The following is a 26,095-nucleotide window of genomic DNA, read 5'->3' as shown; positions in this document are numbered from 1 at the left end:
TAGCCTTGTGACACAGATAGTTTTGGCCTGGGTTTGGTTTTGAAGCCTGTTTAGATGACCTTTTGCTACTTCTCTTTCTTGAGGAGTTGGCTTCTAAAGGGTGGGAGAAAACACTCATGTTTTTATTTCACATGGTACAGCATAGAACTCGCCTGTGACGCCTCGGCAAGCAGTCCTGCCGTGGGCTCTCTAGGGGACACCAGCTGGGCATCCTGCAGTTCAGTTCTGATACTTTCTGCCTGGAGACAGTGTCAGATTCCGCAGGGTGATGCTCCCTTCAGATCCTAGTTGCAAGTCATGGCGTGTCACCTATACTTCTGACTGACTGGCTATCAGGGTTTTTATGCCCCCTCCCTAGGTTCAGTTTGTTTGCTAGGACAGCTTGCAGAATTCAGGGAAGCACTTGACTTGCATTCACCCGCTTATTGTAAAGGGCATTACAGTGGGCACAGATGAACAACTGGGTGGAGAGACACACAGTGCAGGCTGTGGGAGAGGAGAGGGGCTTCCATGCTCTCTCCAGGAGTCCCATCCCCCAGGCACCTCCATATGTGCAGCTGGCGGAAGTCTGTCCAAGCTCCATCTTGCCAGGCTTTCATTTGGCAGTCATTAGCGGCAACTCACCTTGGGTAAGCCTCATTGGCCATGAGGCTGCCACTGTGGAAGCCCTGTTGGGTTTTTTGAGGGGCTTCTTTCCATACACATGATCGATGAAGCCGTTGGCCATTGGTGATCAACTCCATATCCGGCCTTCTCCCATCCCAGGAGGTTGGGGGCGAGACTAGCTTTGAGTTCTGTGCCTGAACTGCATCCCTGTCATTTGATCTTCTTAATGCAAGGTCAGGCTTCTGGACGAGTCTCAGGGCATCTTGCTTCTGGCAAAGAAGAGCTGAGGTTGTCTAGCCCTGAAGTGCTGATGTCCTCACTTGCCCTCACCGCATGGGCCTGGACCCCAGCAGTTGCTGGGACTTCTCTTGTTTGAGCAGAAGGCCGCTCTTTGAATGAGACTGTCACTCTGAGCACTGAAGTCGTCTGTAAGGGCTGATGTGAAGTCATTTCAACTTGAAATTAGCGAGCCAGACTTCTGTAAAAGACTCCTGTCTGTAAGACTCAGAAAGCCTATCACTGTGAGTCCCTTTATTCATCAGAAAATACATGAGTCACGCGCGAATGTGGGAGGGCTTAAAGGCACTGCGTGTTTGTGTGATGGAACTCAGAACAGTCATCATACAGTGTTTCTGAAGAATACTGATGGAAGTGCTTGTGTCTTGTTAAAAGTGAAAGGGATACCGAAGTTAGTATTTGCTGTCCCACTTAAAGCGTATTTACGGAGAAAAGCTTGAATGCACTACACAGTGAGATCCCGATTGAAGAAGCACGCCATTTTTCTTTCTCTTTCAGCGAATCTCCCAGTGCCAACGATTGCTGCAATAGACGGACTTGCCTTGGGTGGTGGTCTTGAACTGGCTTTGGCTTGCGATGTACGAATAGCAGGTGAGAATTCATTCTGTTAAAAATGTGAAAGGTTGAAGCTTGTGTTTACTCTTCAAATAAGTCTAAATATTTTACCCAGCTTTCTTTTGTTGAGTGAAACATTTTTTAAAGAGTTACCCAGTCTTTAAATAATGTGTTGGGCTTAATGGTGCATTTAAAATTTTCACTTACAAAAACAGTCTTTTGTTGTTTCTTGCCAGGGTTATGGCTACAGTCATGGTAACATCATCTCTTTGCAGTCCACTTTCTTCCTGAATGGTTTTTCTGAGGATTGTCAGAGGTGAATAGGGGATGGTGAGAACAGCCAGCGCTGCTTGCTGTGTGCTGACCAGTAAGCCCAAGACCTGGTGCATGTCCCTCCCCCACCTGCTGTCAGCCCTGAGGGCAGGGATCTGGGCATGGGAGGCAGCTGGCGCAGAGCAGGGAAGTTGAGGCCCACAGAAGTGGCTGAGCTGGGGTTGAACCAAGGCTGTCTGGCATCGCAGCCCACGCTTGGTTCACACACGGAGCAGTGTGCCCTAGGGTGCTGTTCACGTCTGTGGGCGCTGTGATCCCTAGAGCCTCAGCTCTGCGGTGTCCTCAAGCTCCAAGACAGAGAAGCGGGCGGAACAGGCAGCACAGCGTGGTCGCCATTGCCCTCCGGGTTCTCCTAGCTCTGGTGATGGCTGCATGTTGAAACAGCCCAGTTCAGTCTCAGTAACTGTGCGACTGTGTTGTGGGGTCTGTAGTTGCTGGCCCTTCTTTTCACTGTATGGTAGGCCCCTCCTTCTTGGGATGAAGTCATTGGGTTTAAGTTGAAAAGCTGAGGTTCATGTCACTCGTTTCTGAAAGAATGCAGGCTCTGGGAACCAGGATCTGAGAAGTAGTCTAAGGACATTTGGATATGCAGATAAATAATCGAGATGCTTTAAAGTAGCCATGAAAACAGACATGAAAAGAAGGTCCCTGTCCAGGCATTAGAAAAGTAAACCAGTTGCTGGAAAGTAACACCAGACGTGCTCTGGAGAAGCTGCCATGTCTGATGTGTAGATTGAGCTGTTGGACCGGGATGCAGGCCTTCAAATACAGCTTGACAATGTTGAGCCTCATGCTGTTGGAACAGTCCTGGGCTGGGGAATCCAGACCTTCAAATATGGCTGCAGTGTCGGGCCTTATGCTGTAGGGACAGCCCTGGTCTTTCTGCATCAGAAATTAATTTACTGCTGAGCAGTTTTTAATAGAAAATGTGATGTGACTTTCCTGATACATGTTATTTGGAGTGTTTACTTATTTTTTTGTAACTGAATGCCTTTTGAAGTGATTTTTAAAGAATGTGTGACATCAACTTAATTAGCAAATAGAATTGTATCATATTTTAACTTTTTCATGTAGTCATGTTTGTAAGTGATGACATAATGGTACTTAATTTTCTTTCTTTCATTCTAGCTTCCTCTGCAAAAATGGGCCTGGTGGAAACAAAGTTGGCCATTATTCCTGGTGGAGGTATGAGCTTCACATCATCCCATAGTACTTTGATTTCTTCCTAGAAACAGGGCACAAGGCAAAAATGTGTTAATGGGAAAAGGAACAGTTTGGGCTAAGTGACCTAAGCAAAACTTCTATTCTGGACATAGGCGTACCTCAGAGATAGTGCCAGTCAAGTCCAGACCACTGCAGGGAAGCAGGTATTGCACCACAGCAAATTGTGCTCCAGTGCAGGCAGAAGTTACATTTGTGTTACACTGTAGACTGTGGAGGAGCTATCACACTGTATCTAGAAACACAATGTACATACCTGAATTTAAAAATACTTTCTGGCTAAGAAATCGAGTGATCATCTGAGCCTTCAGCAAGTCATGATTGCTTTGCTGGTGGAAGGTCTTGACTTGATGTTGATGGTGCTGACTGATCAGGTAGTGATTGCTGAAGGCTATGACTGTGGCAGTTTCTTAGAATAAGACAACAGTGAGCCTTGCCACATCGATAGATTCTTCCTTTCACAAGAGATTTCTCTGCAGCCTGTGATGCTGTTTGATAGTTCTTTACCCACAATAGAGCTTTTTCAAAAGTGTGGTCATTCCCCTCAAACTCTGCCACTGCTTGATCAACTTAGTTTATGTAAATCTTTGTTGTCATTTTAATGATGCTCATGGCATCTTCACCAGGAATAGATTCCATCTCAAGAAAACCATTTTCTTGGCTCATCCATGTGAAGCGATGCCTCATCTTTTCAGATTTTATCATGAGGTTGCAGCAGTTCAGTCACGTCTTCAGGCTCCACTTCTCATTCTAGTTATCTTGCTATTTCCTTCCGTCACTGTAGTCTTGAGCCTCTCAAAGTTCTAGTGCATGAAGGTTGGAATCCACTTCTTCCCGGTTCTCGGCAATGTTGATATTTTGACTTCTTCCCATGAATCAGGAATGTGCTTGATGGCATCTGGAATGGTGAATCCTTTCCGGAAGGCTTTCAATTTACTTTGTCTGGATCCGTCAGAGGAATTACTATCTAAGCAACTGTAGCCTTACAAAATGTGTTTCTTAAGTACGAAGACTTGAAAGTCACACTCCTTGATCCATGGGCTGCAGAATGGATTCTGTGTTAGCAGACATGGAAACGTTCATCTCCTTGCACATCTCCATCTGTGCCCTTGTGTGACCAGGGTTATTGTAGTTGAGCAGTGAAGTTTTGAGAGAGCTTTTTTCCTGAGCAGTAGGTCTCAATAGTGCACTTAAAATATTCAGTAAACCGTGCTGGATACCAGATGTGCTGCCATCCGGGCTTTATTGTCCCATTTCTAGAGCACAGACACAGTTGATTTCACTTGGTTCTAAAGGGCCTAGGGTTTTTCGAGTGACAAATGAGCAATGGCTGCAATTTCGTGTCACCAGCTGCATTAGCCCCTAACTAGAGCGTCAGCCTGTCCTTTGACACTTTGAGGCCGGACGTTGACCCCTCCTCTGCAGCTATGAAATCCTAGAGAGCATCTTCTAGGCTAGCATCTTTTAGGCTACACCAAACACCAAATGTTTGGTGTAGCCGCCATCATTAGTGACCACAGCTAGATCTTCTGGAGGACGTGCTGCAGTTTCCCTGTCGGCACTTGATGCTGTGCCTTTCCCTTTCACGTTGTGGAGATGGCTCCTCTCCCTAAATTTCATGAACCAACCTTTGCTGGCTCCAACTTTTCTCCTGCAGCTTTGCACCTCTCTCTGCCTTCTGACTCTAGAATTAAAGACAACTAGGGCCTTGCTCTGGGTTAGGCTTAAGGGACTAGGGTGGCTGGTTTCATCTTCTGCTCAGGGGACTCATACTTTCTCCATATCAGCAGCGAGGCTGTTTCGCTCTCCCAGCACTTGTGTGCTCACTGGAGTCATATTTCTAATTTCCTTCAGTAATTTGTCTTTTTGCATTCACAGCTTGGCTGTTAGACCTAGCTTTTGGCCTAACTCAGCTTTTGACATATTCACTAAGCTTGATCATTTCTAGCTTTTGATTTCAAGTGAGAGATGTGGAATTCTTCCATTCATTTGAGCACTTACAGGCCATTGTCAGGTTATTAATTGGCCTGATTTCAGTATTGTTGTGTCTCAGAGAATAGGGAGGCCAGAGGGGAGAGGGAGAGAGACTGGGAACCGCCAGTTGGTGGGGCAGTCATCACATACAATGTGTATAGCTTACGTTTGCTGTTTTATATGGGCATAGTTTGTGGCACCCTGAAACAGTTACAGTGGTCACATCAAAGATTACTAATCACAGATCACCAGAGCAGATAAAATAGTGAAAAAGTCTGAACTGTTGCAAGAATTACCAACTTATGGCACGGAGACATGAGATGACCACGTGCCGTTGGAAAAATGATGCCAATGGACTTGCTTGATGCAGGGCTTCCACAGACTTTCAGTTTATAAAAATGTAGCACCTGTGAAGTGTGGTAACGTGAAGCTAAATTATACAAGGTGTGCTGTGGACTCTCTTTAGCTTAGTAGATAGTGAAGATGCTGGTCTGAAGTTTTAAATTCCTGTCCTGGTCATTTTAGTACCACTGTTTGGATCTCTTCTGGAACTACACAGATATTGGAAACTTCTGTGCATTTCAATGTGTGCACCCTCACCAAGAGCTTCCTGCACACAGTCAACCCGAGTGGAGGAGTGAGGGTTTCCCAGGCTTCATGCTACCTCGCTTGTGTTTCTTTGCCGCAGTATGAGGGTTGCAGCTAGTAGGTACCTGAGTTTGGAGCTGAAGAAGTGTTGTTTCTTCTGTTTCTACCAAAAAGATAAGTGAGCTTTTGTGGGACGAACCATTAAAGAAAGCACCTTTCTAATACTGATGATGAAATCTTGCATTACCCAATAAATCCGAAAATTTTGCTCTTTTGATTCAGATAATTTGCAGATACTCCCATTTTGTAAAGTCCTCCTTTGAAAAAATGGACTTCATTTGAGAATGTGCATGTTATAGTAACCTTTCCTGATATCTTTTGTGTATCATGGATGATACTTATTAGCATATGAAAGAAGTAACAGTAACAATGTAGAATTAGAGTCAATCTTGAATATGACAGTCATGTTTGCATTTGAACGGGTTAGTTAAATGGTATGTTTTATGTATATTTTAAGAGTATTTCTTCCTTTTAGGGTCTATAGATAGGAATTAAAGCATAGGTTACAGTGGAATGGGAGACTACCAGATCATTGGGAAGACTCATTGTCGTCTGCTTTGGTAATCTGTGAACATGCTGTTCTTGTGGGCTGAAAGCATTTGACACCTGCTTCTTCAGTTATGTCTGCCCTTTCCACTGTGCCTAAAGAAAACATTGGAAGAAGGATTGATAAGAAATTGGTTCCACTTGAAAATAATTATCAGATAGCTAATGTGTGAAGTCAAACAAACTTTAGAGAGAGGATGACATGACATGTTTCTGAAAGTCTTTTGAGAACCCAGCATTGGTTAATGATCAGGATATAACTAATCCTGGAAAGAGGGTGGCTGTCGTGGTGGGAATGGCTCCGCTGTCCCTTCCCTCAACGATACATCTCTCCGGAACCCGTGAACATGACTTTATGTGGAAAGAGGATCTTTGCAGATGTAATTAAACTAAGGATCTTGAGAGGAGATCATTCTGGATTACTGAGTGAGCCTTGAATCCAGTGGCCAGTGGCCACTGTCCTTATAAGAAAGAGAAGACAGACACAAGCGGAGAAGGTGATGTGCAGAAAGAAATAGGGAGCCGAGGAAAGCCAAGGGTGCCAGCAGCCACCAGCCAGGAGGTGGGTGTGAAATGGGCGTTCTCTCAGAGCTTCCCAGAGGAGCCAGCGCTGCGGATGCCTTGATCTTGGATTTCTGGCCCCACAACTGTGAGAGAACAAATCTTTTGTTCAGAGCCACCAGATGTGGGATCATTTGTTACAGCAGCTAACACAGTAGCTGTTTAATGATATTTAAGTACCTTTTTGCATGGGATGTTAGTAGGTGGCAGAGATTAGGAGTGGAAGCAAGATGAACATGGTAATTTGGATATTTACTGTGTCTTGAATGTGAAATGTTTTGTATTACCGCCACCGGAAGGCAGGATGATTGTATGAGAATAAATACTGCTGGGTTTGATTAGAGGAACAAAGCTTGAGTATACCACAGAGATGAAGGTGATAGTTTTAACTTTGTCATCTTCTCTGGTGAACTTTCTAGACCGGGTGAGGTCTAGAAATTAGCGTTTTCTCTCTGCAATATTGGGTGCATGGATTAGAACTTGCTTTTGTGGATTTGCTAGAATTTGGACTCTACATTCTCATGAAGAGTTGTTTTATAATTTTTATTAAATTTGTCATAAAAATGAGAACACTTGGACAGTTTCTCACTTATTTAAAAAAAGGGTGGCTTTTTGTCCTTTTTCCTTTCCTTTCCTTTGTCCTTTTTCCTTGGTGAGTTTGAGGACCGCATTTCAGTTCCTCTTCTAGTACTGTGTACCTTCCCAGTTCACAGCATGCTGTGTGGCTGATTTTTAAGTGGAGGTGAACATGGTTCCATATGATGCTACACATTCATGTTTAGGTGAAAAGAGGGGCACTTTCTTTTCCATTGGCATTGTGGTTCTGAAAGTCCTGGGAGAAGCCAGTATTTCTGAAACAATGGAGACTTTTGTTTTGAGTAAGCTTGTATGTGAATGACCTAAAGGAGCGATTTTGAAATTTTGTGTAGAAAGATCCACTTCTGCTCTATCCACACAGATATTTTTTAATCCACAAATATTTTTGCTATCTCTCTTTCTCCCTTTTTCTTTCCCTTTTAAATACATACTCCTCATAGGAAAAGACTGCTTTAAAAAGAAAATTCTCTGTTTAAGTAGGTGGCTTTTGTCATGCCTGAAGCAATCTCGGAACTTCCTCCTTTTGGCTGTGAACATTTCTGTTGACCTTGTGAAGAGCTTTCAATAGCCACAGGAGCCCACACCTCCTGTTCCCCCCTCCTGGCTAAAAGATGCTTCACTTCTTCCTGTTGTAGACACTCCTGGAGGCACAAGCAGCCCACACAGTCTCTGGGGAAGTGTGGCCTTTTCTACTGGAGCTCTGCTCTTTTTCCTTTTCAGACCAGAGCAGCTGCTGATAGTCGGAGATGGATAGAAAATTAGCGGAGGATTCAGTCAAGGAGTTATGGTGGGAAAGATAAATACTTCATTTTCCTTTTTGATATTATGGAGGAGGTAAATACCGTTGGGTAAATCTCATGGATTGCAGCCAGTCTAGAAAGCCTGTATGCTGTGAGTCTGGCGAGAGTGTTCCTGCATGTCATCCCAGGTTCATAGTTCCATATTGGCAGCACTTGGAAGTTAATCCACACAGCATCATGCCCGGTGAATTTACTGTACATTTGGTAAAGACAAGAGTTAGCTTGCGGCTGCTGTTGTCCTGTCGCCACTTCTGGCCTTGTGTGACAGCAGTTTACAGGGAAACAGTCAATCCCAAACCAGCATTTAGTTTTCTTTTGTTTTATTTCTTGAGCTTGAAGAGTAGTAAGTTTTTTTTAGAGAGATGTTTTACAAATTAAAAAATTCCATTATAGAACAATTATTTTGGAAAGACAACAGTATTCCTAGTAAACTTATTAAGGATCACTGCTATCATGAATGAAGTGAGAATTCTCAATTTTAGTTTTTATTAAAAAGCATATTGTTTAGTATCACATGACTACTAAAAGTATATAGTTTAATAAAAAAAGGTGTGAAGGAATGTGGAAACATTAAAACAAAATTGAACTTCTGTAAGTAGTAATCGTATCAGATGTCATTAAAAGATGGAATGTAATTGAGTGTCAGATACTTAAACCAGTACTTTGCTATATGTGCATGTATATAGGTATTTGACTACAGACAGATATTATAAGATAGAAAATACAGCATTATTGATTTAAAGCACTAGCCAATTTAAAAATAATTAAAATTGTTACCCTCAAACCTTCTTTATAATATTCTAAATTTCATTGGGGATTTTTGTACAATATATAGCCTTAGTTTGTTCTCTTATGTCCTCACCTTTAGCCCTCTGCACTTGGATGTCCCCTGTGAGGGGACATCGTAAATCTAGCAAACCATTCAGCTGTCCTCTCTCAGGGTACATAAAGGTATTGCTGGTGATTATACAGGACAGACTTATGCAAGCACACATTTTTCAACAATGTATGTTTTCTTGAAGTTCTCCATTCAAAAGCAATGAAAACGTATGTCCGATTTGAAATTTGTCAAGCTTCTGATTGATCAGTTGAGAAGTGAATCACAAGTGAGTCCTTCCATGAGGTCTTAGAACAACAAACTGGACAGTAAATTACATATTATTAATGTAGGGGGAAGAAAACGAGATTTCATTGCCTGCTTGAATAGAAAAACACCAGGTAGAAGTTATCAAAGAAATTCCTATTGCACAACATGTATCAATGAACCTGCAATGCATGTTGGTGACTGTTCCACACATTACCATACATTAGAAAAATATATAAAATTTTGATTTTTTATCATAAGTAAGTTCCTCAATGTCCAAACTTTAATTATAAGCCAAATATTATTACAATAAAATAATTGGTTCCAGGGCTATACTATTTAGTATGAAGTGATTTATTTTTCACTGTTTCATAAAAAAGTATGGTCGAGTTGCCAGTAGGTGATCTGTGAGATGTCTTAGAGTGCAAAGGATTAAAATCCATCAGCAATTTTCTTTTTTTTTTTTTAATGTAATTTAATTTTTTTTTTTGAGTTGGAGTCTCATTCTGTCGCCCAGACTGGAGTGCAGTGGCCGATCCCGGCCACCGCAGCCTTGACCTGCTGGGCTCCGGAGATCCTTCCGCCTCAGCCTTCCAAGTAGCTGGAACTACAGGCACGTGCTACCATGCCTGGCTCATTTTTTATTTTTATTGTAGAGATGAGGTCTCACCAAGTTGCCCAGGCGGGTCTCGAACCCACAGGCTCAGGCTATCCACTCACCTCAGCCTCCCAAGGCATGGGATTACAGGCTGAGCCACCGAGCCCGGCAGCAATTTTCAAGTATATATTATTATTGCCTGTGGTTACCATGGCATACAATAGATTGTTTGAACTTACTCCTTCTGTCTTACTGAAATTTTATGTCCTTTGTTCAATCTTCCCAAATCTTCCAATCAAGGAATTAAAAAAAAAAAAAAAAAAAAGAATCCAGGCAAATTATCTTATTGAGGTTTGCACATACTAGATTTCACTTAACTATTTCCTCATAGTTAGGTTTAGGTTAAACAGTTTTGCCAAGAGTGCCAAATGGTCACAGTATATATTTCATTTTGCATGTCACATGTGTCACCTATGTCAGGCTGCTCCTCTTGTGGTCATAACTTGGATTGCTTGGTGGAGTGACTCGTGGGGGTATACTTTAGCATTTTCTAGAAACTTTTCAGGGAAAGAACCTTCAGTAACTGCTCTTGATGTTGTTCCCCAAATTAAAAAAGAAAGAGAGAAAGAAGCCGGGGCCACTGATGTTTGATGTAACCATAAGAGGCCCCGGCTTGTCTCATTCTCCTCTCCTGGCAAGACCTGGGCCGTCTCTGTACGTCACCTCGACTGTGCAGTAAGCCAGTATGTTGGCATGTGTCCAGGAGCTCTATTTAAGAGGTGTCTGTGAAGGAAGGATGAATTTTTAAATCCTGTGAGTGTGTGTGTTGTTCTGAACTCAGGAGTCACTTTGGAAAGCTTTGTCATAACCTTTGTTGAAATCCCCTTAGAATTTGATCAGAATCCAAGTCTGTTCTTCTGGTGACCTCAGCAGTGACTCATCTTTATCCTGTGAGGGTGAATCTGATTTTCATAAATAGCAAAAGATCTTTGTGTGCCAAATCCAATTAATAAGGTCATACTATTTCAGGAAGAAAAAAGTGTAACAACAAAAGTAAGACTGATTTTTTTTTTAAAGAGGCTTATATAATGTCAGATACTTTCCCAACATTGTGAACAGTGAACGGCGTTGGCAGGCTCTGTGCAGCACTTCCTAAGGAGATGTCTTGGCAGCTTTCTATAGTCCAGTTTGTTTACATGTCACACGCATACACAGGTACACACTGCAGAGTTTCATTTTTTAAGGCATTACGATGTGATTCAGTGACTAGTTCTTTTTGTTAAATTGGGGTGCCTTGGGGCTATCTGTTGACCCTGGACTGTGTGTAGCCATTTTGTTCATTGCTGTGGAGGAGACAGGTATACGTGGGACTTGGCAGTGCTCCCTTGGAATTGACCATCTGAAGTCTCCTAGGAGAGACTAAACATGTGTATAGTCTTGTGCCTGCCCTTTGTAACAGAGTTGTGATCAGATGGAAACAAGGCACTTTTGCTTGAGAATCACGTGTTTGGAAGGATGGCATGGATTTCTTCTGCCGTCACAAAGGCAGAAGAGCAGCTCTCAGTGGATGAGGCCAGGTGGGTCTCTGGCCCTCCCTTATCTCAGCACCCACCACTGCACCTTCCGCCTATGCACCATGTTTCAGCCTATGGATCCGTTGCCTTAGCACATGTTTGCCGTGTCCTGCGCTGGTGTGGACCCTGGGGATACAGCCGTGAACGAGTGCTGAAGGCCCCTGCCCTAGGAGCTACATTCCAGCATGGGGGCTGGGTGGTCAGGCAGGCAGCAAGGTGTGTCAGTTTGTCATAGCAGAACTGGGAAGTGCCATAGGAAAGGAAGTGGGGTGGGGTCTCAGGACAGGGAGGTCTGCAGCTTAAAACAGGGAGGTCAGAGCCAGCCTGGCTGCGAAGGTACCAGTGAGTGAAGGCCTAACGGAATTGGGGAAGTTCACCACACAGATATGAGAAGAGCATTTTGGACACAGGGAACGCCTAGTCATAAGGGCTTAGATGGGAAGATGCTAAGATCAGTCGGGGGAAGAAGATGGGGGCGAGGAGGAGGAGAGGAGAGGAGGGTCCATGCCTGGAGATTCACCGCGGCCCCTGTGCTCAGAGCAGACGACAGGTAGAAGGCAGGCAGGAAGCAGAACTTCCTGCGTGGATCCTGTGCTTTGGTGGAGGCGGGCTGTGGTGGGCCTGGGCTGGGAAGGGAGTGGTGCAAGGAGCGAGCTGCGGTGTAGACGCTGGGTATCCTTTGGGGAGGCAGCCACGGGTCTCTCTTGAGAGACTGGACGGAAGCAGATGTGAAGAGGGACTCCACGGACTCTGCTGGAGTGACTGAAGGAGGGGCTGCTGTCTGCCAAGATGTGGGAGGTCGTGAAAAAAGGCAGCTGGAAAGTGACAGGAATCTCACTTGGGACATGTGTGGCTGAAAACGCCCCTTAAATATTCAAGTGCCCTAGTCTGGCAATGTAGCAAGACCTCATCTTCACAAAAAATGAAAATTAGCTGAGGTGGATGGATCATCTGAGCCTGGGAGGTCGAGGCTGCAGCAAGCCATGATCATGCTACTGCAGTCCAGCCTAGGCAACAGAGTGAGACCTTAACTCACAAAATGTGTACAAATGTAGTACTAAGGAGCTAGTATGTTATACAAATGGGGAGGTTTAGGAGAGCAGTCTGGCTGAAAATTTTAAAATGTGGGATTCCTTTTTTTCCTGGCACCCACTGACTGGTCTAAAGGCATTCTGAAACACACACAGAGCTGCAGCAAAATCTTCCTAGTTCAGGCATGGCACCCTAGGGAACAGTGTTCTCACAGTCAATCTCCCTGGTGGTTGCCAGCACAGTGCCGATGGTTTGGAGGGAGGCATCCTTCTGTGTCGGAAGTGCTGTGGACTCTGAGAGGGCAAGGCCTGTCCCTACCACTTTTCTATTCCCTGCTTCCACTGTTTGGTCTTACGCACAGATACAGCTACTAGAAGTCCAAGACAGCATAGTGGACACAGCCTGGTGCTGGCTGGAGATGCAAAAGGGAGGCAGAAAGCACCAAGGAGGCAGTGAGGAGCAGGGACTCTGGGGAGCGAGTCCATGCGGCTGTTGATGCCTGCTGGACTCGTTCCTAAGCTGTGCATGGGCGCTTCCATGCACAACTGCTGGCCAGACACTTAGAGGACCGGGCCGAAAGACATAGCATTGCCTGGATCCAGCGCTGGCCAGAGGCCTCGAAGACATAACAAACCCTTAAGCACAGTCCACAGGAGGCTGGTTGGGACATGCAGCCTGAATACACAGGTTAATTGAAGGTGAAACAGATTTCCAGGCTGGAGTTACTCCTCATGTGAAGAGGCAGGAACATCTGGGACCCTGGAGAGATGGGCAGCAGGTGCCAGCCAGGTGGCAGTGATGCTGGCATTCTCTGATGGAGATTGCACAACCCCTTTATCCAGATGCTCCAGGCAGTAGAGGGGAGCAGCTCCAGTCACTCCCATTCACCCTGTTGGTGAGGGAAGGGCTTCTGCCCCAGGGCCAGGGGTGGCCAGGCACCCACCCAACATGGGACAGATGTGCTTGACAGGTTTGTCAGTCACACAGACTCCCAACCTGGCAAAAGACTCCGCACCACATGCGACCAGACACTATATGCAGAGTGAGCAGGCATGTGGTAGGAGGCTTTGTAGCAGGAGGAGGATGGTGCCCAGGGTCCCGCAGGAGGATGTCACTGGCTTACTTGGTCCTGAGGGATGCTGTGATTGGCTTACTTTGTGGGGAGGGGGTGAGAATTGGTGGGGAGATGTGATTAGCTAACCCACAGGCCTGCCAGGAACTGAAGCCTGCTGCCCAGGGAACTAGGAGCTTTTCCTGGCCTCCTTGCCCGGGATGGTTGTTTGTCCAGTTCTCCGAGTGTCTGGCCTGCAGTTGTGCATGGAGGTGCCGGCACACAGCTCAGGTGTGAGTCCAGCGTGGGAGGAACTTGCTGTCGACTGTCTGTGGCACTCTGGTTCCCTCTGTGTCAAGGCAGCACATGACCTTGTACCATATAAACACTCTGGAAACAAATGGAAACATAGACAATTTCGGAAAATAAAGTAAAAGCTGTAAAGTACCAACCAATACAGATTTTATGACTGAAAAGCAAAATAGCCAAAATAGAAAACAAACTGGATGGAGCAAATTACAGAACAGAGATGACAGAAGAGTGATTGAACTTACAGACAGATCAACAGAGAAATATACTGTATACATGGGCTGACCCTCAGGAACCTTAACATTTCCATCTCAGCTTTTCCAGAAAGAGAGGAGAAAGAGTGTGTTTTAGAGAAAAATAACTGAATAAATAATGGTTGGAAACTTCCCTAATTTGGTGAAAGACCTAAGGATTTAAGAAGCTGCGAGAATAAACAAGCCCAAAGAAATCCATGACCAGGTACATCATAAACTGCTTAGAATTAAAGACCTAAAACAAATCTTGAAAGTCAGAGGAAAATGACATATTATTTATAGGGAAGCAGTGATTTGAGTGACTATAGATTTCTCGTCAGAAGTCACGGAGTCCAAAATAAGTGGAGCTTTTTAAAAAAATTTATTTTTTATTTTTAGAAGTAAATGTAGGGTCTCACTCTGTTGCCCAGGCTGGTCTCCTCCTGCCTCAATCTCTCAAAATGCTGGGGTTATAGATAGGCATGAGCTACTGTGCCTGGCTGTGGAACATTTCTAAAGTGCTGGAATAAAAGTACTGTGAACCTGTAATTCTACACCCAGAGAAAAATTTTCCTTTGGAATGAAGGTGAAACAAGGGCATTCTCAGGCTAAGAAAAACTAGCAGAATGTTTTGCCTGCAGGCCCATTGTGTTATTGGTGAGAGGACAGACATATTGATCATTGAGGTACCACAGAATCCAATAGTAGACCCACACATGGAACTGGGCGATGCCTGACAGGTGCACAGACATTCACTGGAGAATGGGTGGTGTTGGAAAAATTGGACTTTGATATGCAAAAAAGAATAAAAAAGAGCCTCAATATAAACCTCAGTTTCTGTAGATATTAGCTCAAAATAGATCATAAGTGTAAGAGTATGTAGACTTTTGGGGCTTCATGAAGTGAGAGACTGCCTCTTGTTTTCCAGAGCATAAGATCAAGGGTCCTGGCCCAAGGTGTCAGTCTGCTTGACTGAATGTGCAGTTACTGCTCCTAGGAAGACAGAATGAGATGAAATCCAAGGAGGAGCTGTGTGGAGTAGAGTGGAGGGTTGATGTTGTAGGGACGTGCTATTTACTTTAACTGCTTGTTTTCTTCACTAAAACTAGCTTTATTGCTTTATATTTTTGAATTATATAAGTAATAAAATCTAATTAATGATTGATTTTGATTCTATATACTTCAACCTCTTCCTTATGACCTCAAATAGATGTCACCATCCATTGCTCTAATTTTCGTTTTTTAAAAAAAATTTTATATAACTAATAACTTGGTATTTAAAAAAACAGATTATTCAGTATGAGCAGCATGTTACTTTGTTATTGTTCTGCTGTAATCAAAGTAGCCAAATTTGCATTTTTATAGTCTACAGTGTTTATTTTATGTATCAAGTCAAATGGTCTCAAGAATCATTTGAAGCAGCGTAGAAAGCAGATGTTCAAAGACCTATGCTTATCTCACAGTCATTAAATAGAATGTGTAGAAAGTTAATCAAGGAAGGTAAATTAGCTCTGTCTGTAAATTAAGAAGAGTGACAGTTCATTTTCCTCATCTTTTAAAATCATACTGAATTCGCTTTTTACAATTTATCTATGTTGATGGCTACTTTTTTTTTTGAGTCAGAAGCTCACTCTGTTAACCAGGCTGGAATGCAGTGGCACAATCACAACTTACTACAGCTGCAACCTCCTGAGCTCAAGCGATCCTTCTGCCTCAGCCTCCTGAGTGACTGAGAAAGCAGGCATGCATTACCACACCCAGCTAATTTTTAAAAGTTTTTTTGTACAGATTAATTCTTTCTGTGTTGCTCAGGCTGATCTCGAACTCCTGGGTTTAAGCAATCCTCCTGCCTTGGCCTCCTAAAGTGTGGGGATTACAGGTGTGGGCCACCACACTCAGCCTGCTTTTTTGAATCTCTAGTGCCTGTAGTATGAAAAACAGATGTGAGTAGTGAGATTGACCAAGACTGACTGTTAGAGGAATGCTTCAGTGTGTGCAGTGAGCCTTCCATCTGACCGTTTATGTTCTGAGACTTTGAATAACAGGAACTCTCATTTGGAATCACAGACTCAAGTGGCATTCCTTTCACTTATGAAAACTAAACACACGCTCTGCAGCAACATTTGCGGTAAGAAACCAGTGACCAACTGAGTCCCCCCATGGAGTGGAATGGTAGTGCATGGTGTGCGCTCCACAATGAGACGAGGCTTGAATCCACCTCCATCACCAATCTCTACTTCTTTAGGCAAGCTATTTCTCCACTTTGTATCTCAGTCTCTCCTTTTGTAAAATGGAGTTAATAATAATGCCTATGCCATAGGTTGTTGTGAGAACTGACCAGGAAAATTCGTGTAAAGTGCCTTGTAAGCACTAATACTTTAGTGTTGTTGTTGTGGTTGTCACTAATGGTTATTTGCTATAAGTTTTCTTCTTTTTACATCCTTTAACTTTGAGGTGTGGTGTCCTTTATAGTGAGGTGTGTTTCCCAGAGGCAGTATATTGTTGTTGTTGTTGTTTTTAAATCTGGTTTGTCATTCTGTATCTTTCCAATGGTACATTTAATCCATTGACATTCAGGTTGTTTATTGAAATGTGAGGGTTTATCCCTGTCACGAGGCTCTTATAAGGCTGTTTAGTTTTCTTTTAACTTTTGGGTTGATATATGTGTGTTTTCAGTTTCACAGTCATGAGGTGTGTTGTGTTGATTCTGTGTTTTCCTGCATCCGTAAGAAGTGCATGGTTGTTCTTTTTTTTTTTTGTTTTGTGCTTAATACTTTCTTGAGCATCTCCTATAGAACTTGTCTGGAAGCAGCATAATTTTTTAGGGATTGAATGTCTGGGAAAGATTTTAATACTCCATCGCTGATGAACCTGAGCCTGACTGGGTAGGAAATACTTGGTTGAAATTGTTCATCTTTGAGGACTTTGAAAATTGGACTCAAATTCCTTCTAGCTTGCGGTGTTTCTGCTGATAAATCTGCTGCTATTCTAATTGGTCTTCCCCAGTAGGTAGTCTGATCTTTATTTCTCTCTGCCTTTAGGGTTTGTTTGTTTTTTTTTTTAAATATATCTACTTTGTATAGGCGAATTACTGTGTGTCTAGTAGTTGGTCTTTTCATTTGATGTCTTGTGAGAGTTCTCTAAATTTCTTGTGTTTGGATGGTCGCATTTCTGGTGAGATGGGGAAAGTTTTCTTGGATATATCCTCTTGGAATTCTTGTTCCGAGGTGTTCTCTGATTCCCTTTCTTCTTCTGGGATACTGATCAGACATAAGTTCAACCTCTTGATAATCGCACATCTCTTGGAGGCTTTGTTCTTTCTTTCTGAATTTTCTTTCTATGTTTTTAATAGAGTGGGTCAATTCATATTTTGGTCTTTAAGCTCTGAGATTCTTTCTTCTGCTTTCCATGCTTGTCATCTTGTTATTTATTTCCTGGATGGAGTTTTTTATGCCCACACTCTCTGTTACAAGTTCTTTCAGTGTTGTATCTTTTCTTTCTTGAGTCTTATTGACTCTTTCTATCCATTCGCTAATCCCTGGTGTATTCTGGGGCCAGTTGTTGGTGATTTCTATTGTTTGGGCTCTGAGTTATGATTTTTTGGGTGTTGACTCTTTGGTACCCTGGGAATTACCTATGTTCTTCTGTTGATTTTTCTTGATTTGTGACAGATCTCTTTCTTTTCTCATTAATTTCATTATTCATTAATAGTGGGTGGGGCTTTCACTTCTGTTGTTTGCTCAGCCCTCTATTCTGCTCTTATCAGAGCCTCCAAATTTGTTCTGTTTTGAAACAGGGCTGGGTGTGGGAAGCTTGGCTGTATCTTGTACTTTTAAGAGTTAAGGTGGAGGGTGGGGAGTGCTGATCTCTTGGGGGGTCTCCTTGTCCTTTTCTGGTCACACCCTTTGTCTTGCGGCTGGATCAGGGTAGGGGGTGGGGTGCCTGGGACTTCACACTCATCCTGTCCCTCCAAAGTTTGTGCTTTCAGGAGATTCCCTTTGGGTCATGATCAGCCCTTGAGTTGTTAACCCACTGGTTACAGAGAGTGGGTCTTTTGCTCCATGGTGAGCAAGCCAGGGCACTTCCTTGCCCAGTTTTCAAGAGGGTGATGGGGTGCCTGTTTCATTTTCTCCAGTGGGACTTTGCCTCTGGCCCTCTTAGTGCACTCCCTCTGCAGCCCTCACTGCCAGTGTCCAGCCTGGCGCTGCGGTGGTTGGGCAGTCTGACAACATCTGTTGCTCCTGGCATTTTCTCCCCAGGAAAAGGTTTGTTAATTTCAGAAAATGGCTCTTGGCTTCTGCATCCCAGGAGGTGCTAGAATCCAAGCAGAGCAGCTGCCAGCACCAGCCACTTCACCAGGAGAGCCCTGGCCACTTGCTCCCAAGTCCCCTCTCAGTCAGCCACTCACAGAGGTTGTACTAGTTCCACCCACTTACAAATAGACACACATGGAAATTTGTCCATATACTTACACAGTAACTCGCACAGTCCAACTGGCTCTGCTGCCATCTTTTTTTCTCCCTCCAGTTTTCTTCTTTTTAAATATCTTTAACAGCTCTCCTAAGTTATAACTGATGTACAATAAACTATACATTTTAGCATGCCATTTGGTAAGTTTTTATATAGATACTCCTGTGAAATCATAACCACAGACAAGATAAGGAACTGTCTGTCACCTATAAAAGTTTTCTACATGCAATCACCGCACTGCTTTCTGTTACTACAGATTAGTGTTTATTTTCTAGAAATTTACATAATTGTTACCGTACTTCATATCATCTTTGTGAGTTTTTTCTTTTTTAGAAATTTTTTTAATTTTAAAAATGTGGGGTACAATTCAGGGTTAGGTATATGCATGGTCATCGTGCAGGTAAAGTGTGGGTACCCGTATTGATGTGATGTGCACCTCCTACCCCTGTACTGTCCCGCTACTGCCAATACTTTTCTTATAGTATTATGATAAATGTTCAGGGTCCACTTAGGAGTGAGTACATGTGCTACTCAGATCTTTGTTTCTGTGATAAATCACTGAGTTTTATAGACTCTAATTCCATCCATGTTGCTGCAAAGTTCATAATTTTGTTTTTCTTTGTGGCTGTATAATATTCCGTTGTGTAAATGTACCACATTTTCTTTATCCAATCCACTTTTGATGGGTAGCACGATTGGTTACATGTTTTTGCATTTGTGAACAATGCTGCAGTAAACATGTGTGCGGGTATCTTTTTTGTAGAGTGGTTTGAGTTCCCCGGAGTATATTCCCAGAAGGGGGGTTGCTGGGTCATATGGATTGTTCAGTTTTAGGTCTTTTAGAAATCACTACACTGTTTTCCACAGAGGTTGTACTAGCATTCCCACCAAATTAGTGTGGAAGTGTTCTCGTTTCCTAACATCCTCTTCAGCATCTGTTGTTTCTTGAGTTATTGATGATGGCCATCCTGACTGGAGTTAGGTGATATCTCAGTGTGGTTGTAATTTACATTTCTTTGATGATTAGTGAGGCTGAGCATTTTTTTCATGTATCTGTTGGCTGCTCGTATGTGTTTTTTGTGAGTTCTTTCACTGAGCAGTTATTTTGCTATTCATCAGTGTTGCAAGCAAGTTCAAATAGTTAAGCGCTTTTCATTGCTGAGGGTGTTACATTATATGGGTATGCCACAATTTGTTGGTTTACATGTGGATAGACATTTGGTTTACTTCCATGTTTGGCCATTTGAGTACGGGTGCTGTGAATATTGTGTACAGGCCTTTGTATGGATGCAGGCTTCCAGTTATCTTAGGCAAACGCCTCGGACCAAAAGTGTGTGTTTAACAAACTGCCAGTCAGGCTTCCAGTGTGGCTGCACCAGCAGTGCATCATTTATTGGCAGTACATGAGAGTTTTTGAAAAACATCCTTACCTACACTCAGTGGGGTCAGTCTTTGATTTCCGTTCTTCTCAGGGGGGTATGGTGTCTCACTGTGGTTGTGTTGGCCTTCCCCGGGGGCAAACACAAGGCATGTGCACGTCTAGTGATGTTGGGCATGTCTTCATGGCTTACTTGTTGTCTGTATTTCTTCTTTGTGACAGATCTACTCAGAGCCTTTACTCATTTTTTCCATTGGCCTTTTTATTTTGAGTTTCTTATTGAGTTTTCTTACTATTGAGTATCATAGATACAAGTTCTTTATCAGACATATGCTCTGCAAATATTTTCTCCCCATCTGTGACTTGACTTTTCATTCTCTTAACAGTGTATTCCAAAAAGCAAAAGATTTTAATTTTGACAAAGCCTAGTTTATCTAATTGTTCGTCAATGGATTGTGCTTTTAGTGTTGTATCTAAGAACTCTTTCCTAAACCAGTGTCACAGATATTTCTTTCCTATATTTTGTTCTAGAACTTTTATCGTTCTGATTTAGATCGATGTTTCATTTTGAGTCAGACTTTATATATGGTGTGAGGTATGGATCGATACTCTTTTTGTATGTAGACAGCCAGTTGTTTTAGCATCATTTATTGAAGAGATTATTTTTTTTCCTCTTAATAGTCTTTGCATCTTTGTCAGAATGAGGTGTCCATATATCTGTGGGTCTATATCTGGATACTATTCTGTTCCATTGATCTCACTGTCATTTGGTACCAGTGCAATACTGTCTTGATTACTATAACATTGTAGTAAATCTTGAAGGCAGGTAGTCTTCTTCTTTCTCAAAGTTGTTTTATCCAATCTAGGTTTTTTGTGTTTCCATATGAATTTATTTATTTTTATTTATTTTTTTTTGAGTTGAAGTCTCACTCTGTCGCAGACTGGAGTGCAGTGGCTGCTCCTGCCCACTGCAGCCTCGACCTGCTGGGCTCCAGCGATCCTTCCGCCTCAGCTTTCCAAGTAGCTGGAACTACAGGCGCGTGCTACCATGCCTGGCTAATTTTTTTGAATTTTATTGTAGAGATGAGGTCTTGCTAAGTTGCAGAGGCGGGTCTCGAACTTGCGGGCTCAGGCAATTCACTCACCTTGGCCTCCCAAGTAGCTGGGACTACAGTGTATGCTACCTGGTACCAGTATCTCTCTTTATTTTGTTGGGGCTTTAATTTCTCTCAGCAATTTTTAATGTTTTACTGTTGTTTGTTACAGTGTTCTGTAAATGTGAATTAAGTTGGTTGATGGTACTATTCAATTTTTCTGTACCTTTACTGGTTTTTTTCTCTACCTGTTCTATCAATTATTGAGAGATGGGAATTTGAATTTCCGACTGTTAATTGTGAATGTGTATGGATCTCTTTTCAGTTCTGTTGATTTTCAAGTTTGTTATTAAGTGCACAAAATGTTTAGTTTGGTCATGTTTACTTGATGAGTTGACCTTTATATCATTTTGAAATAATCTCTTTGTATTCCCAGTGATATTCTTTGCTGTGAAATCTACTATGTCTGATATTTACATAGCCACACCAGCTTTTTCTAGACTAGACTTCTTTGTTTTGTTTTGCACTTCTTTGTTCTCTGTGTAAAATGTTCTTATGATTTTGTTTTCCTGATACATCATTTTCCCATCCCTAGTATGGGCTCTTTTTCCTTTTTTTTTTTAACCTATTTGTACTTATTAGGTAGCATATTGTTTGGTCTTGTTTTTGTATCCTAGCTCATAACTACTGCCTTTTAATTGGAATATTCAGAGTATTTACATTTAGTGTGTTTATTGATAGTTTTGTTTACATCTTTCATTGCCTTATTTAGTTTTCTATTTATTCTGTTTTTGTTCCAATTTTTCTTTTTTGCCATCATTTGGGTTAACTGAATATTTTTCATGACTATTTCTTTTATTGGTTTATATACTATTATTCTTTATTTTATTGTTTTAGGGCATATACTGTACATCTTTACCTTTGACAGTATACCATCAAGTGATGAACCATTTCACATATAAGAATATTATAGTAAGTACTTGAATTTTTTTCTCTGATCTTTGTAGTATTATTGTTGTGTATTTTACTTTTACATATGCTACACACACACTGCATTGCTTTTGTTTAAATAGTCAATTATTCTTTAAAGGGATTTAAGTAATTAGGAAAAGTTTGACATATCTGCCTATGTATTTGTTTCCGGTTTAAAAAAATTGTGTAGATTCATATTTCCGTCTGTTTTCAGTTCTTTCTCTGAAAGGACTTCCTTTAACATTCCTGTAGTGCAAGTTTGTTGGTGATAAACCCTTTCAGCTTTTGAATATCTGAAAAAGTCTTCATTTCACCTCTGTATTTGAAAATATTTTTCTGGGTATAGTATTCTAGGTTGGGTTTGTTTTTCCTCTGCTACTTTAAAGATGTCATTCCACTGTCTTCTTAGTTGCATATTTTTTTAAATAAGGAATCTCCTGTCATCCTCTTCTTTGTTCTTTGTACAGTGTTTTTTCTATCACTGCTTCTAAGGTTTTCTCTTTCTCATTGGTTTTGAGTACTTCAAGTTTGTGCTCTGGTGTCTTTTTTTGCTGTTTCTTTTGCTGGGCATCTATTGAACTTCTTGAATGTCTACTCCTCTCCAGTACTACTTTGCCTGGCCGTGGATCGTTTTCTCACATGCTAAGTACTCATGGGGACTGTCTTCAATTTCTGGAGTTTTACCTCTGTTCTGCAACTCTTGGGCCCTCAAATTCTTCTCTGTAACTGAGAGCGTTCTCTGGGCTCAGCTTAGTCTTCTGTGTCTGTGCCAGGTCCTGGAACACTCAAAGGACTCACCTCACTCCCATCTTCCAGCAGTTACTGTGCTTTGATGCCTCGTGTCCAGTGTCTTGAAAACTATTTTCTGGGATTTTCAGGCAGGAACATAAATGTAGTCTTTGCTACCCTATCTTGGCTGAAAGAGTGCATCCTTTTTGAGTTTCATTATTTTTGTCAGATGACTGACTGCCCCTAATTAGAAAAGTTCTCATAATATATATCCAGACTGATTGTTGCTATGTTTTCATTCATTGATTCTACCAACTACTTCCAAGATTTGTTGCCCATAGAGGTGAAATCAAACAAGAGTGACCATCTTAAAAAGCATTTGACATGAGTTGTTGAAGGACCACTTTTCCTTCGAAACCAAATTCCTGTGTTTATGGTTACTTGTCACTTGGAAGTGAGCGTTGTCTGTCAAGATGATGGAAGAGATGCAAGAAAAATCCTTCATGTGCAAGTTTCTTGCCTTTCCTGTGTTTGTGAAGTTGGCTTTTATAAAACATGCTTTTTGCTGCCTGTAAGATTATCCTGTGAGACTAGAATGTGTTTTCGTATTCATGTGTCTTTCCCTGTTTATGTTTTACAAGTGTGGCTTTTTGAACATTCTCCTGGTCCCGTGGCCCTGGACGTGGCGACCTTCTGTGGCTGCTCTCTTGTGTGGTCTGATTGTATGCAGCCTTCACTGTGTTCCCCTTGTCTCCTGCCTGCTGCTTTCCTTTTCATGACAACTCACCATTAAGTCACCTGTTTCCTCTACCACGCCTCCTCCAGTGGGAAAACCTGGGTGCCCACCCAGAGCTGCGACTCCTTGTGGGGGGTCTTTAGTGTAACCTCAGTTAATTTTTAAAAAATGGTTTTACCTCAAAATGTAACTCCCAAAGCATCCAAAGACAAAAACAATATTGCCATTTTTTTAAAAAAAGGAAAAGTATAAACACTAATATTGTCTGATTAGAAGTACAAGATAATAACGGGAGACAATTTTGGAGAACTTCAGTGATTAATCTTTTAGTAATTGAAGTGTTCCTTAGAAGTATTTGCTTGTGTTGTCTCATGCCACTTGATTTTGATTTAGACAACAGGGAAATATTAGTCCCAAGAAGTAGTTATTGTTAGTGGTTTGATGCCTGTCACTTAAAATTTTTTAAATGCATCTACTGATATATTCACACATCATAGGTTTTTACCAAAATGTGATTACATCATACATTCTCTTCTGCAATTTGTGTTTTGATTTAATGGTATATTTTAAACATCTCTTCTTTTTCTCTGATTTACAACTCTTACAGAAAAACTTACAGTGTTTCACCATATAACCTTTTCCTGGTTTTTAGTGTGAGATATTCTTCCTTAATTGAGTTATGGAAATATCTCAACATGTTTGATAAAGTTGAATTTTTTGTTACTTGAATTGCTTAGATAGGTTTTCTATTACTGAGTCTTGTTTATCTGGAGTGAACTATGCATGATCATGGTATATTACTCTTTCATGCTGAATTTTAATTCTGGATTCTGTGTGTCTGTATTGGAATGGTGTTTTATGAATCCATTTTATAGACGAGATTAGTTTGAAGTTTTGTTTTATGTGTTATCTTGTTTATCTTTTATCATTAATGTCCTAAAAAAGCACTTGGAAGCTTTATTTGGTATGTGGAATACTTGAAATGATACTGGAATCTTGGTAGTTGTACATTAAGTTTTTCTGTGTGTTCTGATGAGGGACTATAGTTTACCCAGATTTGGGGGGAATATAGTTTACCCAGATTTCAAAATGTGTTAACATAGACAATATTTTCTTATAACTCTTTTGATTTGTTTCATATTTATTTGTTTCCCTTATTAATTCCTTAATTTGTATTTTGTTTTCTTTATCCTGATTTGCTTTTTAACAGAACCAGCTCTAGATGTACTTATTTTTATTATTCTTTTTACTTTTTCTGATTTATGACTTTTTGCTTAGATGATCATTAATCCTACTTTTTCTTTGCTTCACTCAGTGTTCTCATTGCTTTTTTTTTAAACTTAGCAATTCAAATACTTGGTTATTCACCTTCATTTTTAGTAATGAAAGAGTTTGTGGTTTTAAGCTTATTTTAGCTGTTGGTCATTCACTTTTCACTTAATACTTTTGTTATTATTTTTTAATTCACATTTTTATTCTTTTTAATTTATAATCCTTGTTTAGAATAGTTTGCTTTTAAGCTTCCAAATTACTTTTGGTGTTTTCTTTGAGTTGGAGTCTCATTTTGTCGCCCAGGCTGGAGTGGTTCAGGCATTTTTGGTATTTTCTATTAACAATTTTTAGTGTCACTATAACACGTTCAGATGTTTTCTGTAGTACTACTTTTAGAAAGTGATTGCAGTTCATTTTTGTACAATAAAAATATTAATTGGTATTGGCCAGTTTTTATAAACATTTCCATCGGCCTTTGGGAAAGAAGTTTTTTGTTTTGGACTTTATACATAATTACATCTTGTTAGTTATATTCATTTTTAGTTTTTGTATTTGTGATCTGTCAAATTTGAGAGGTATGTTAACGTATTCATTGCTATTGTATTTCTGTCAGTTTCTTGTTTTTCTATCATATTTTCTCATCTATATCTTGATTCCATGTTTCAGTGGCTGATGAGATCATGTCTTCATTATGGTTTCCATGCTTCCTCACTGGGACAAACCCTCATTCTCCCACCTAATGTTGTCCCTTAAGTCCTGCCTCACTGAGTGTGCTGCTATGACCCCTCATTCACCGTCATTTGCCTGATGTTTCTTTACCCAGTCTTTTATTTTTACCTGTGAGTTGCTTTGAAAAGTGTGTCTTAAAGACGTTATACAGAGCTGGTAGATGTCATATAATCCATATCTTCTAAGAGGTAATTTAATCCTGTTTCATATTCTTTACTTTGGGAAGAAAGTCCCATGATAAATATATTTTATAGGCCCAGTGTCTTCCAGACTTGTTTCCTGTCCTATATCTTCTATAAGCGATTGTTCTTGATCTTCTGGTGTTTATTGTGCCGAACTTTGTTTCTATGGTACTGCTGCAGGCTCAGTATTGATATTTTTGTGTACATGTAACATAAAGATATATTTTTTTAATTTTTGTGTTTCATTACTTACTTTTTTTTTTTAAGATGTGACACTAGAAACTCAGTCAATCTTTGTTGAGTTTCTCAAAAATAATGTCCCACTGTTAAGGTGTTTTCTTTTTGTTTTTTATTGGAAAGAGTCCAAAACAATTTTATTAAAAATCATATTACTCTGTAGATAAGTGTAGGTCATATTTTTGAGACCTCACATTGATATCAGTGTATAAGTATTCATTTGTATTCAATTGTAAGCATTTGAAACTACATTAGGCAATTTTAAGATACTGAATTT

General features: G+C 41.2%; 1 protein-coding gene across 1 annotated transcript in view; it reads left to right on the top strand.

Moving 5' to 3' along the window:
• Positions 1 to 26,095, top strand: part of AUH (AU RNA binding methylglutaconyl-CoA hydratase) — a 122,703-nt gene that overhangs the window by 55,410 nt on the left and 41,198 nt on the right. The window contains exons 4-5 of the mRNA XM_021712963.1: positions 1,402 to 1,494; positions 2,920 to 2,976. Of these exons, the coding sequence (XP_021568638.1) occupies positions 1,402 to 1,494; positions 2,920 to 2,976 (150 nt within the window). The remainder of the gene's footprint in view (positions 1 to 1,401; positions 1,495 to 2,919; positions 2,977 to 26,095) is intronic.

Source organism: Carlito syrichta, unplaced genomic scaffold (assembly GCF_000164805.1).
Source record: "Carlito syrichta isolate Samal-C Ts95f unplaced genomic scaffold, Tarsius_syrichta-2.0.1 Scaffold303796, whole genome shotgun sequence".
Taxonomy (NCBI): domain Eukaryota; kingdom Metazoa; phylum Chordata; class Mammalia; order Primates; family Tarsiidae; genus Carlito; species Carlito syrichta.
This window is presented reverse-complemented; position numbering and strand designations above follow the sequence as displayed.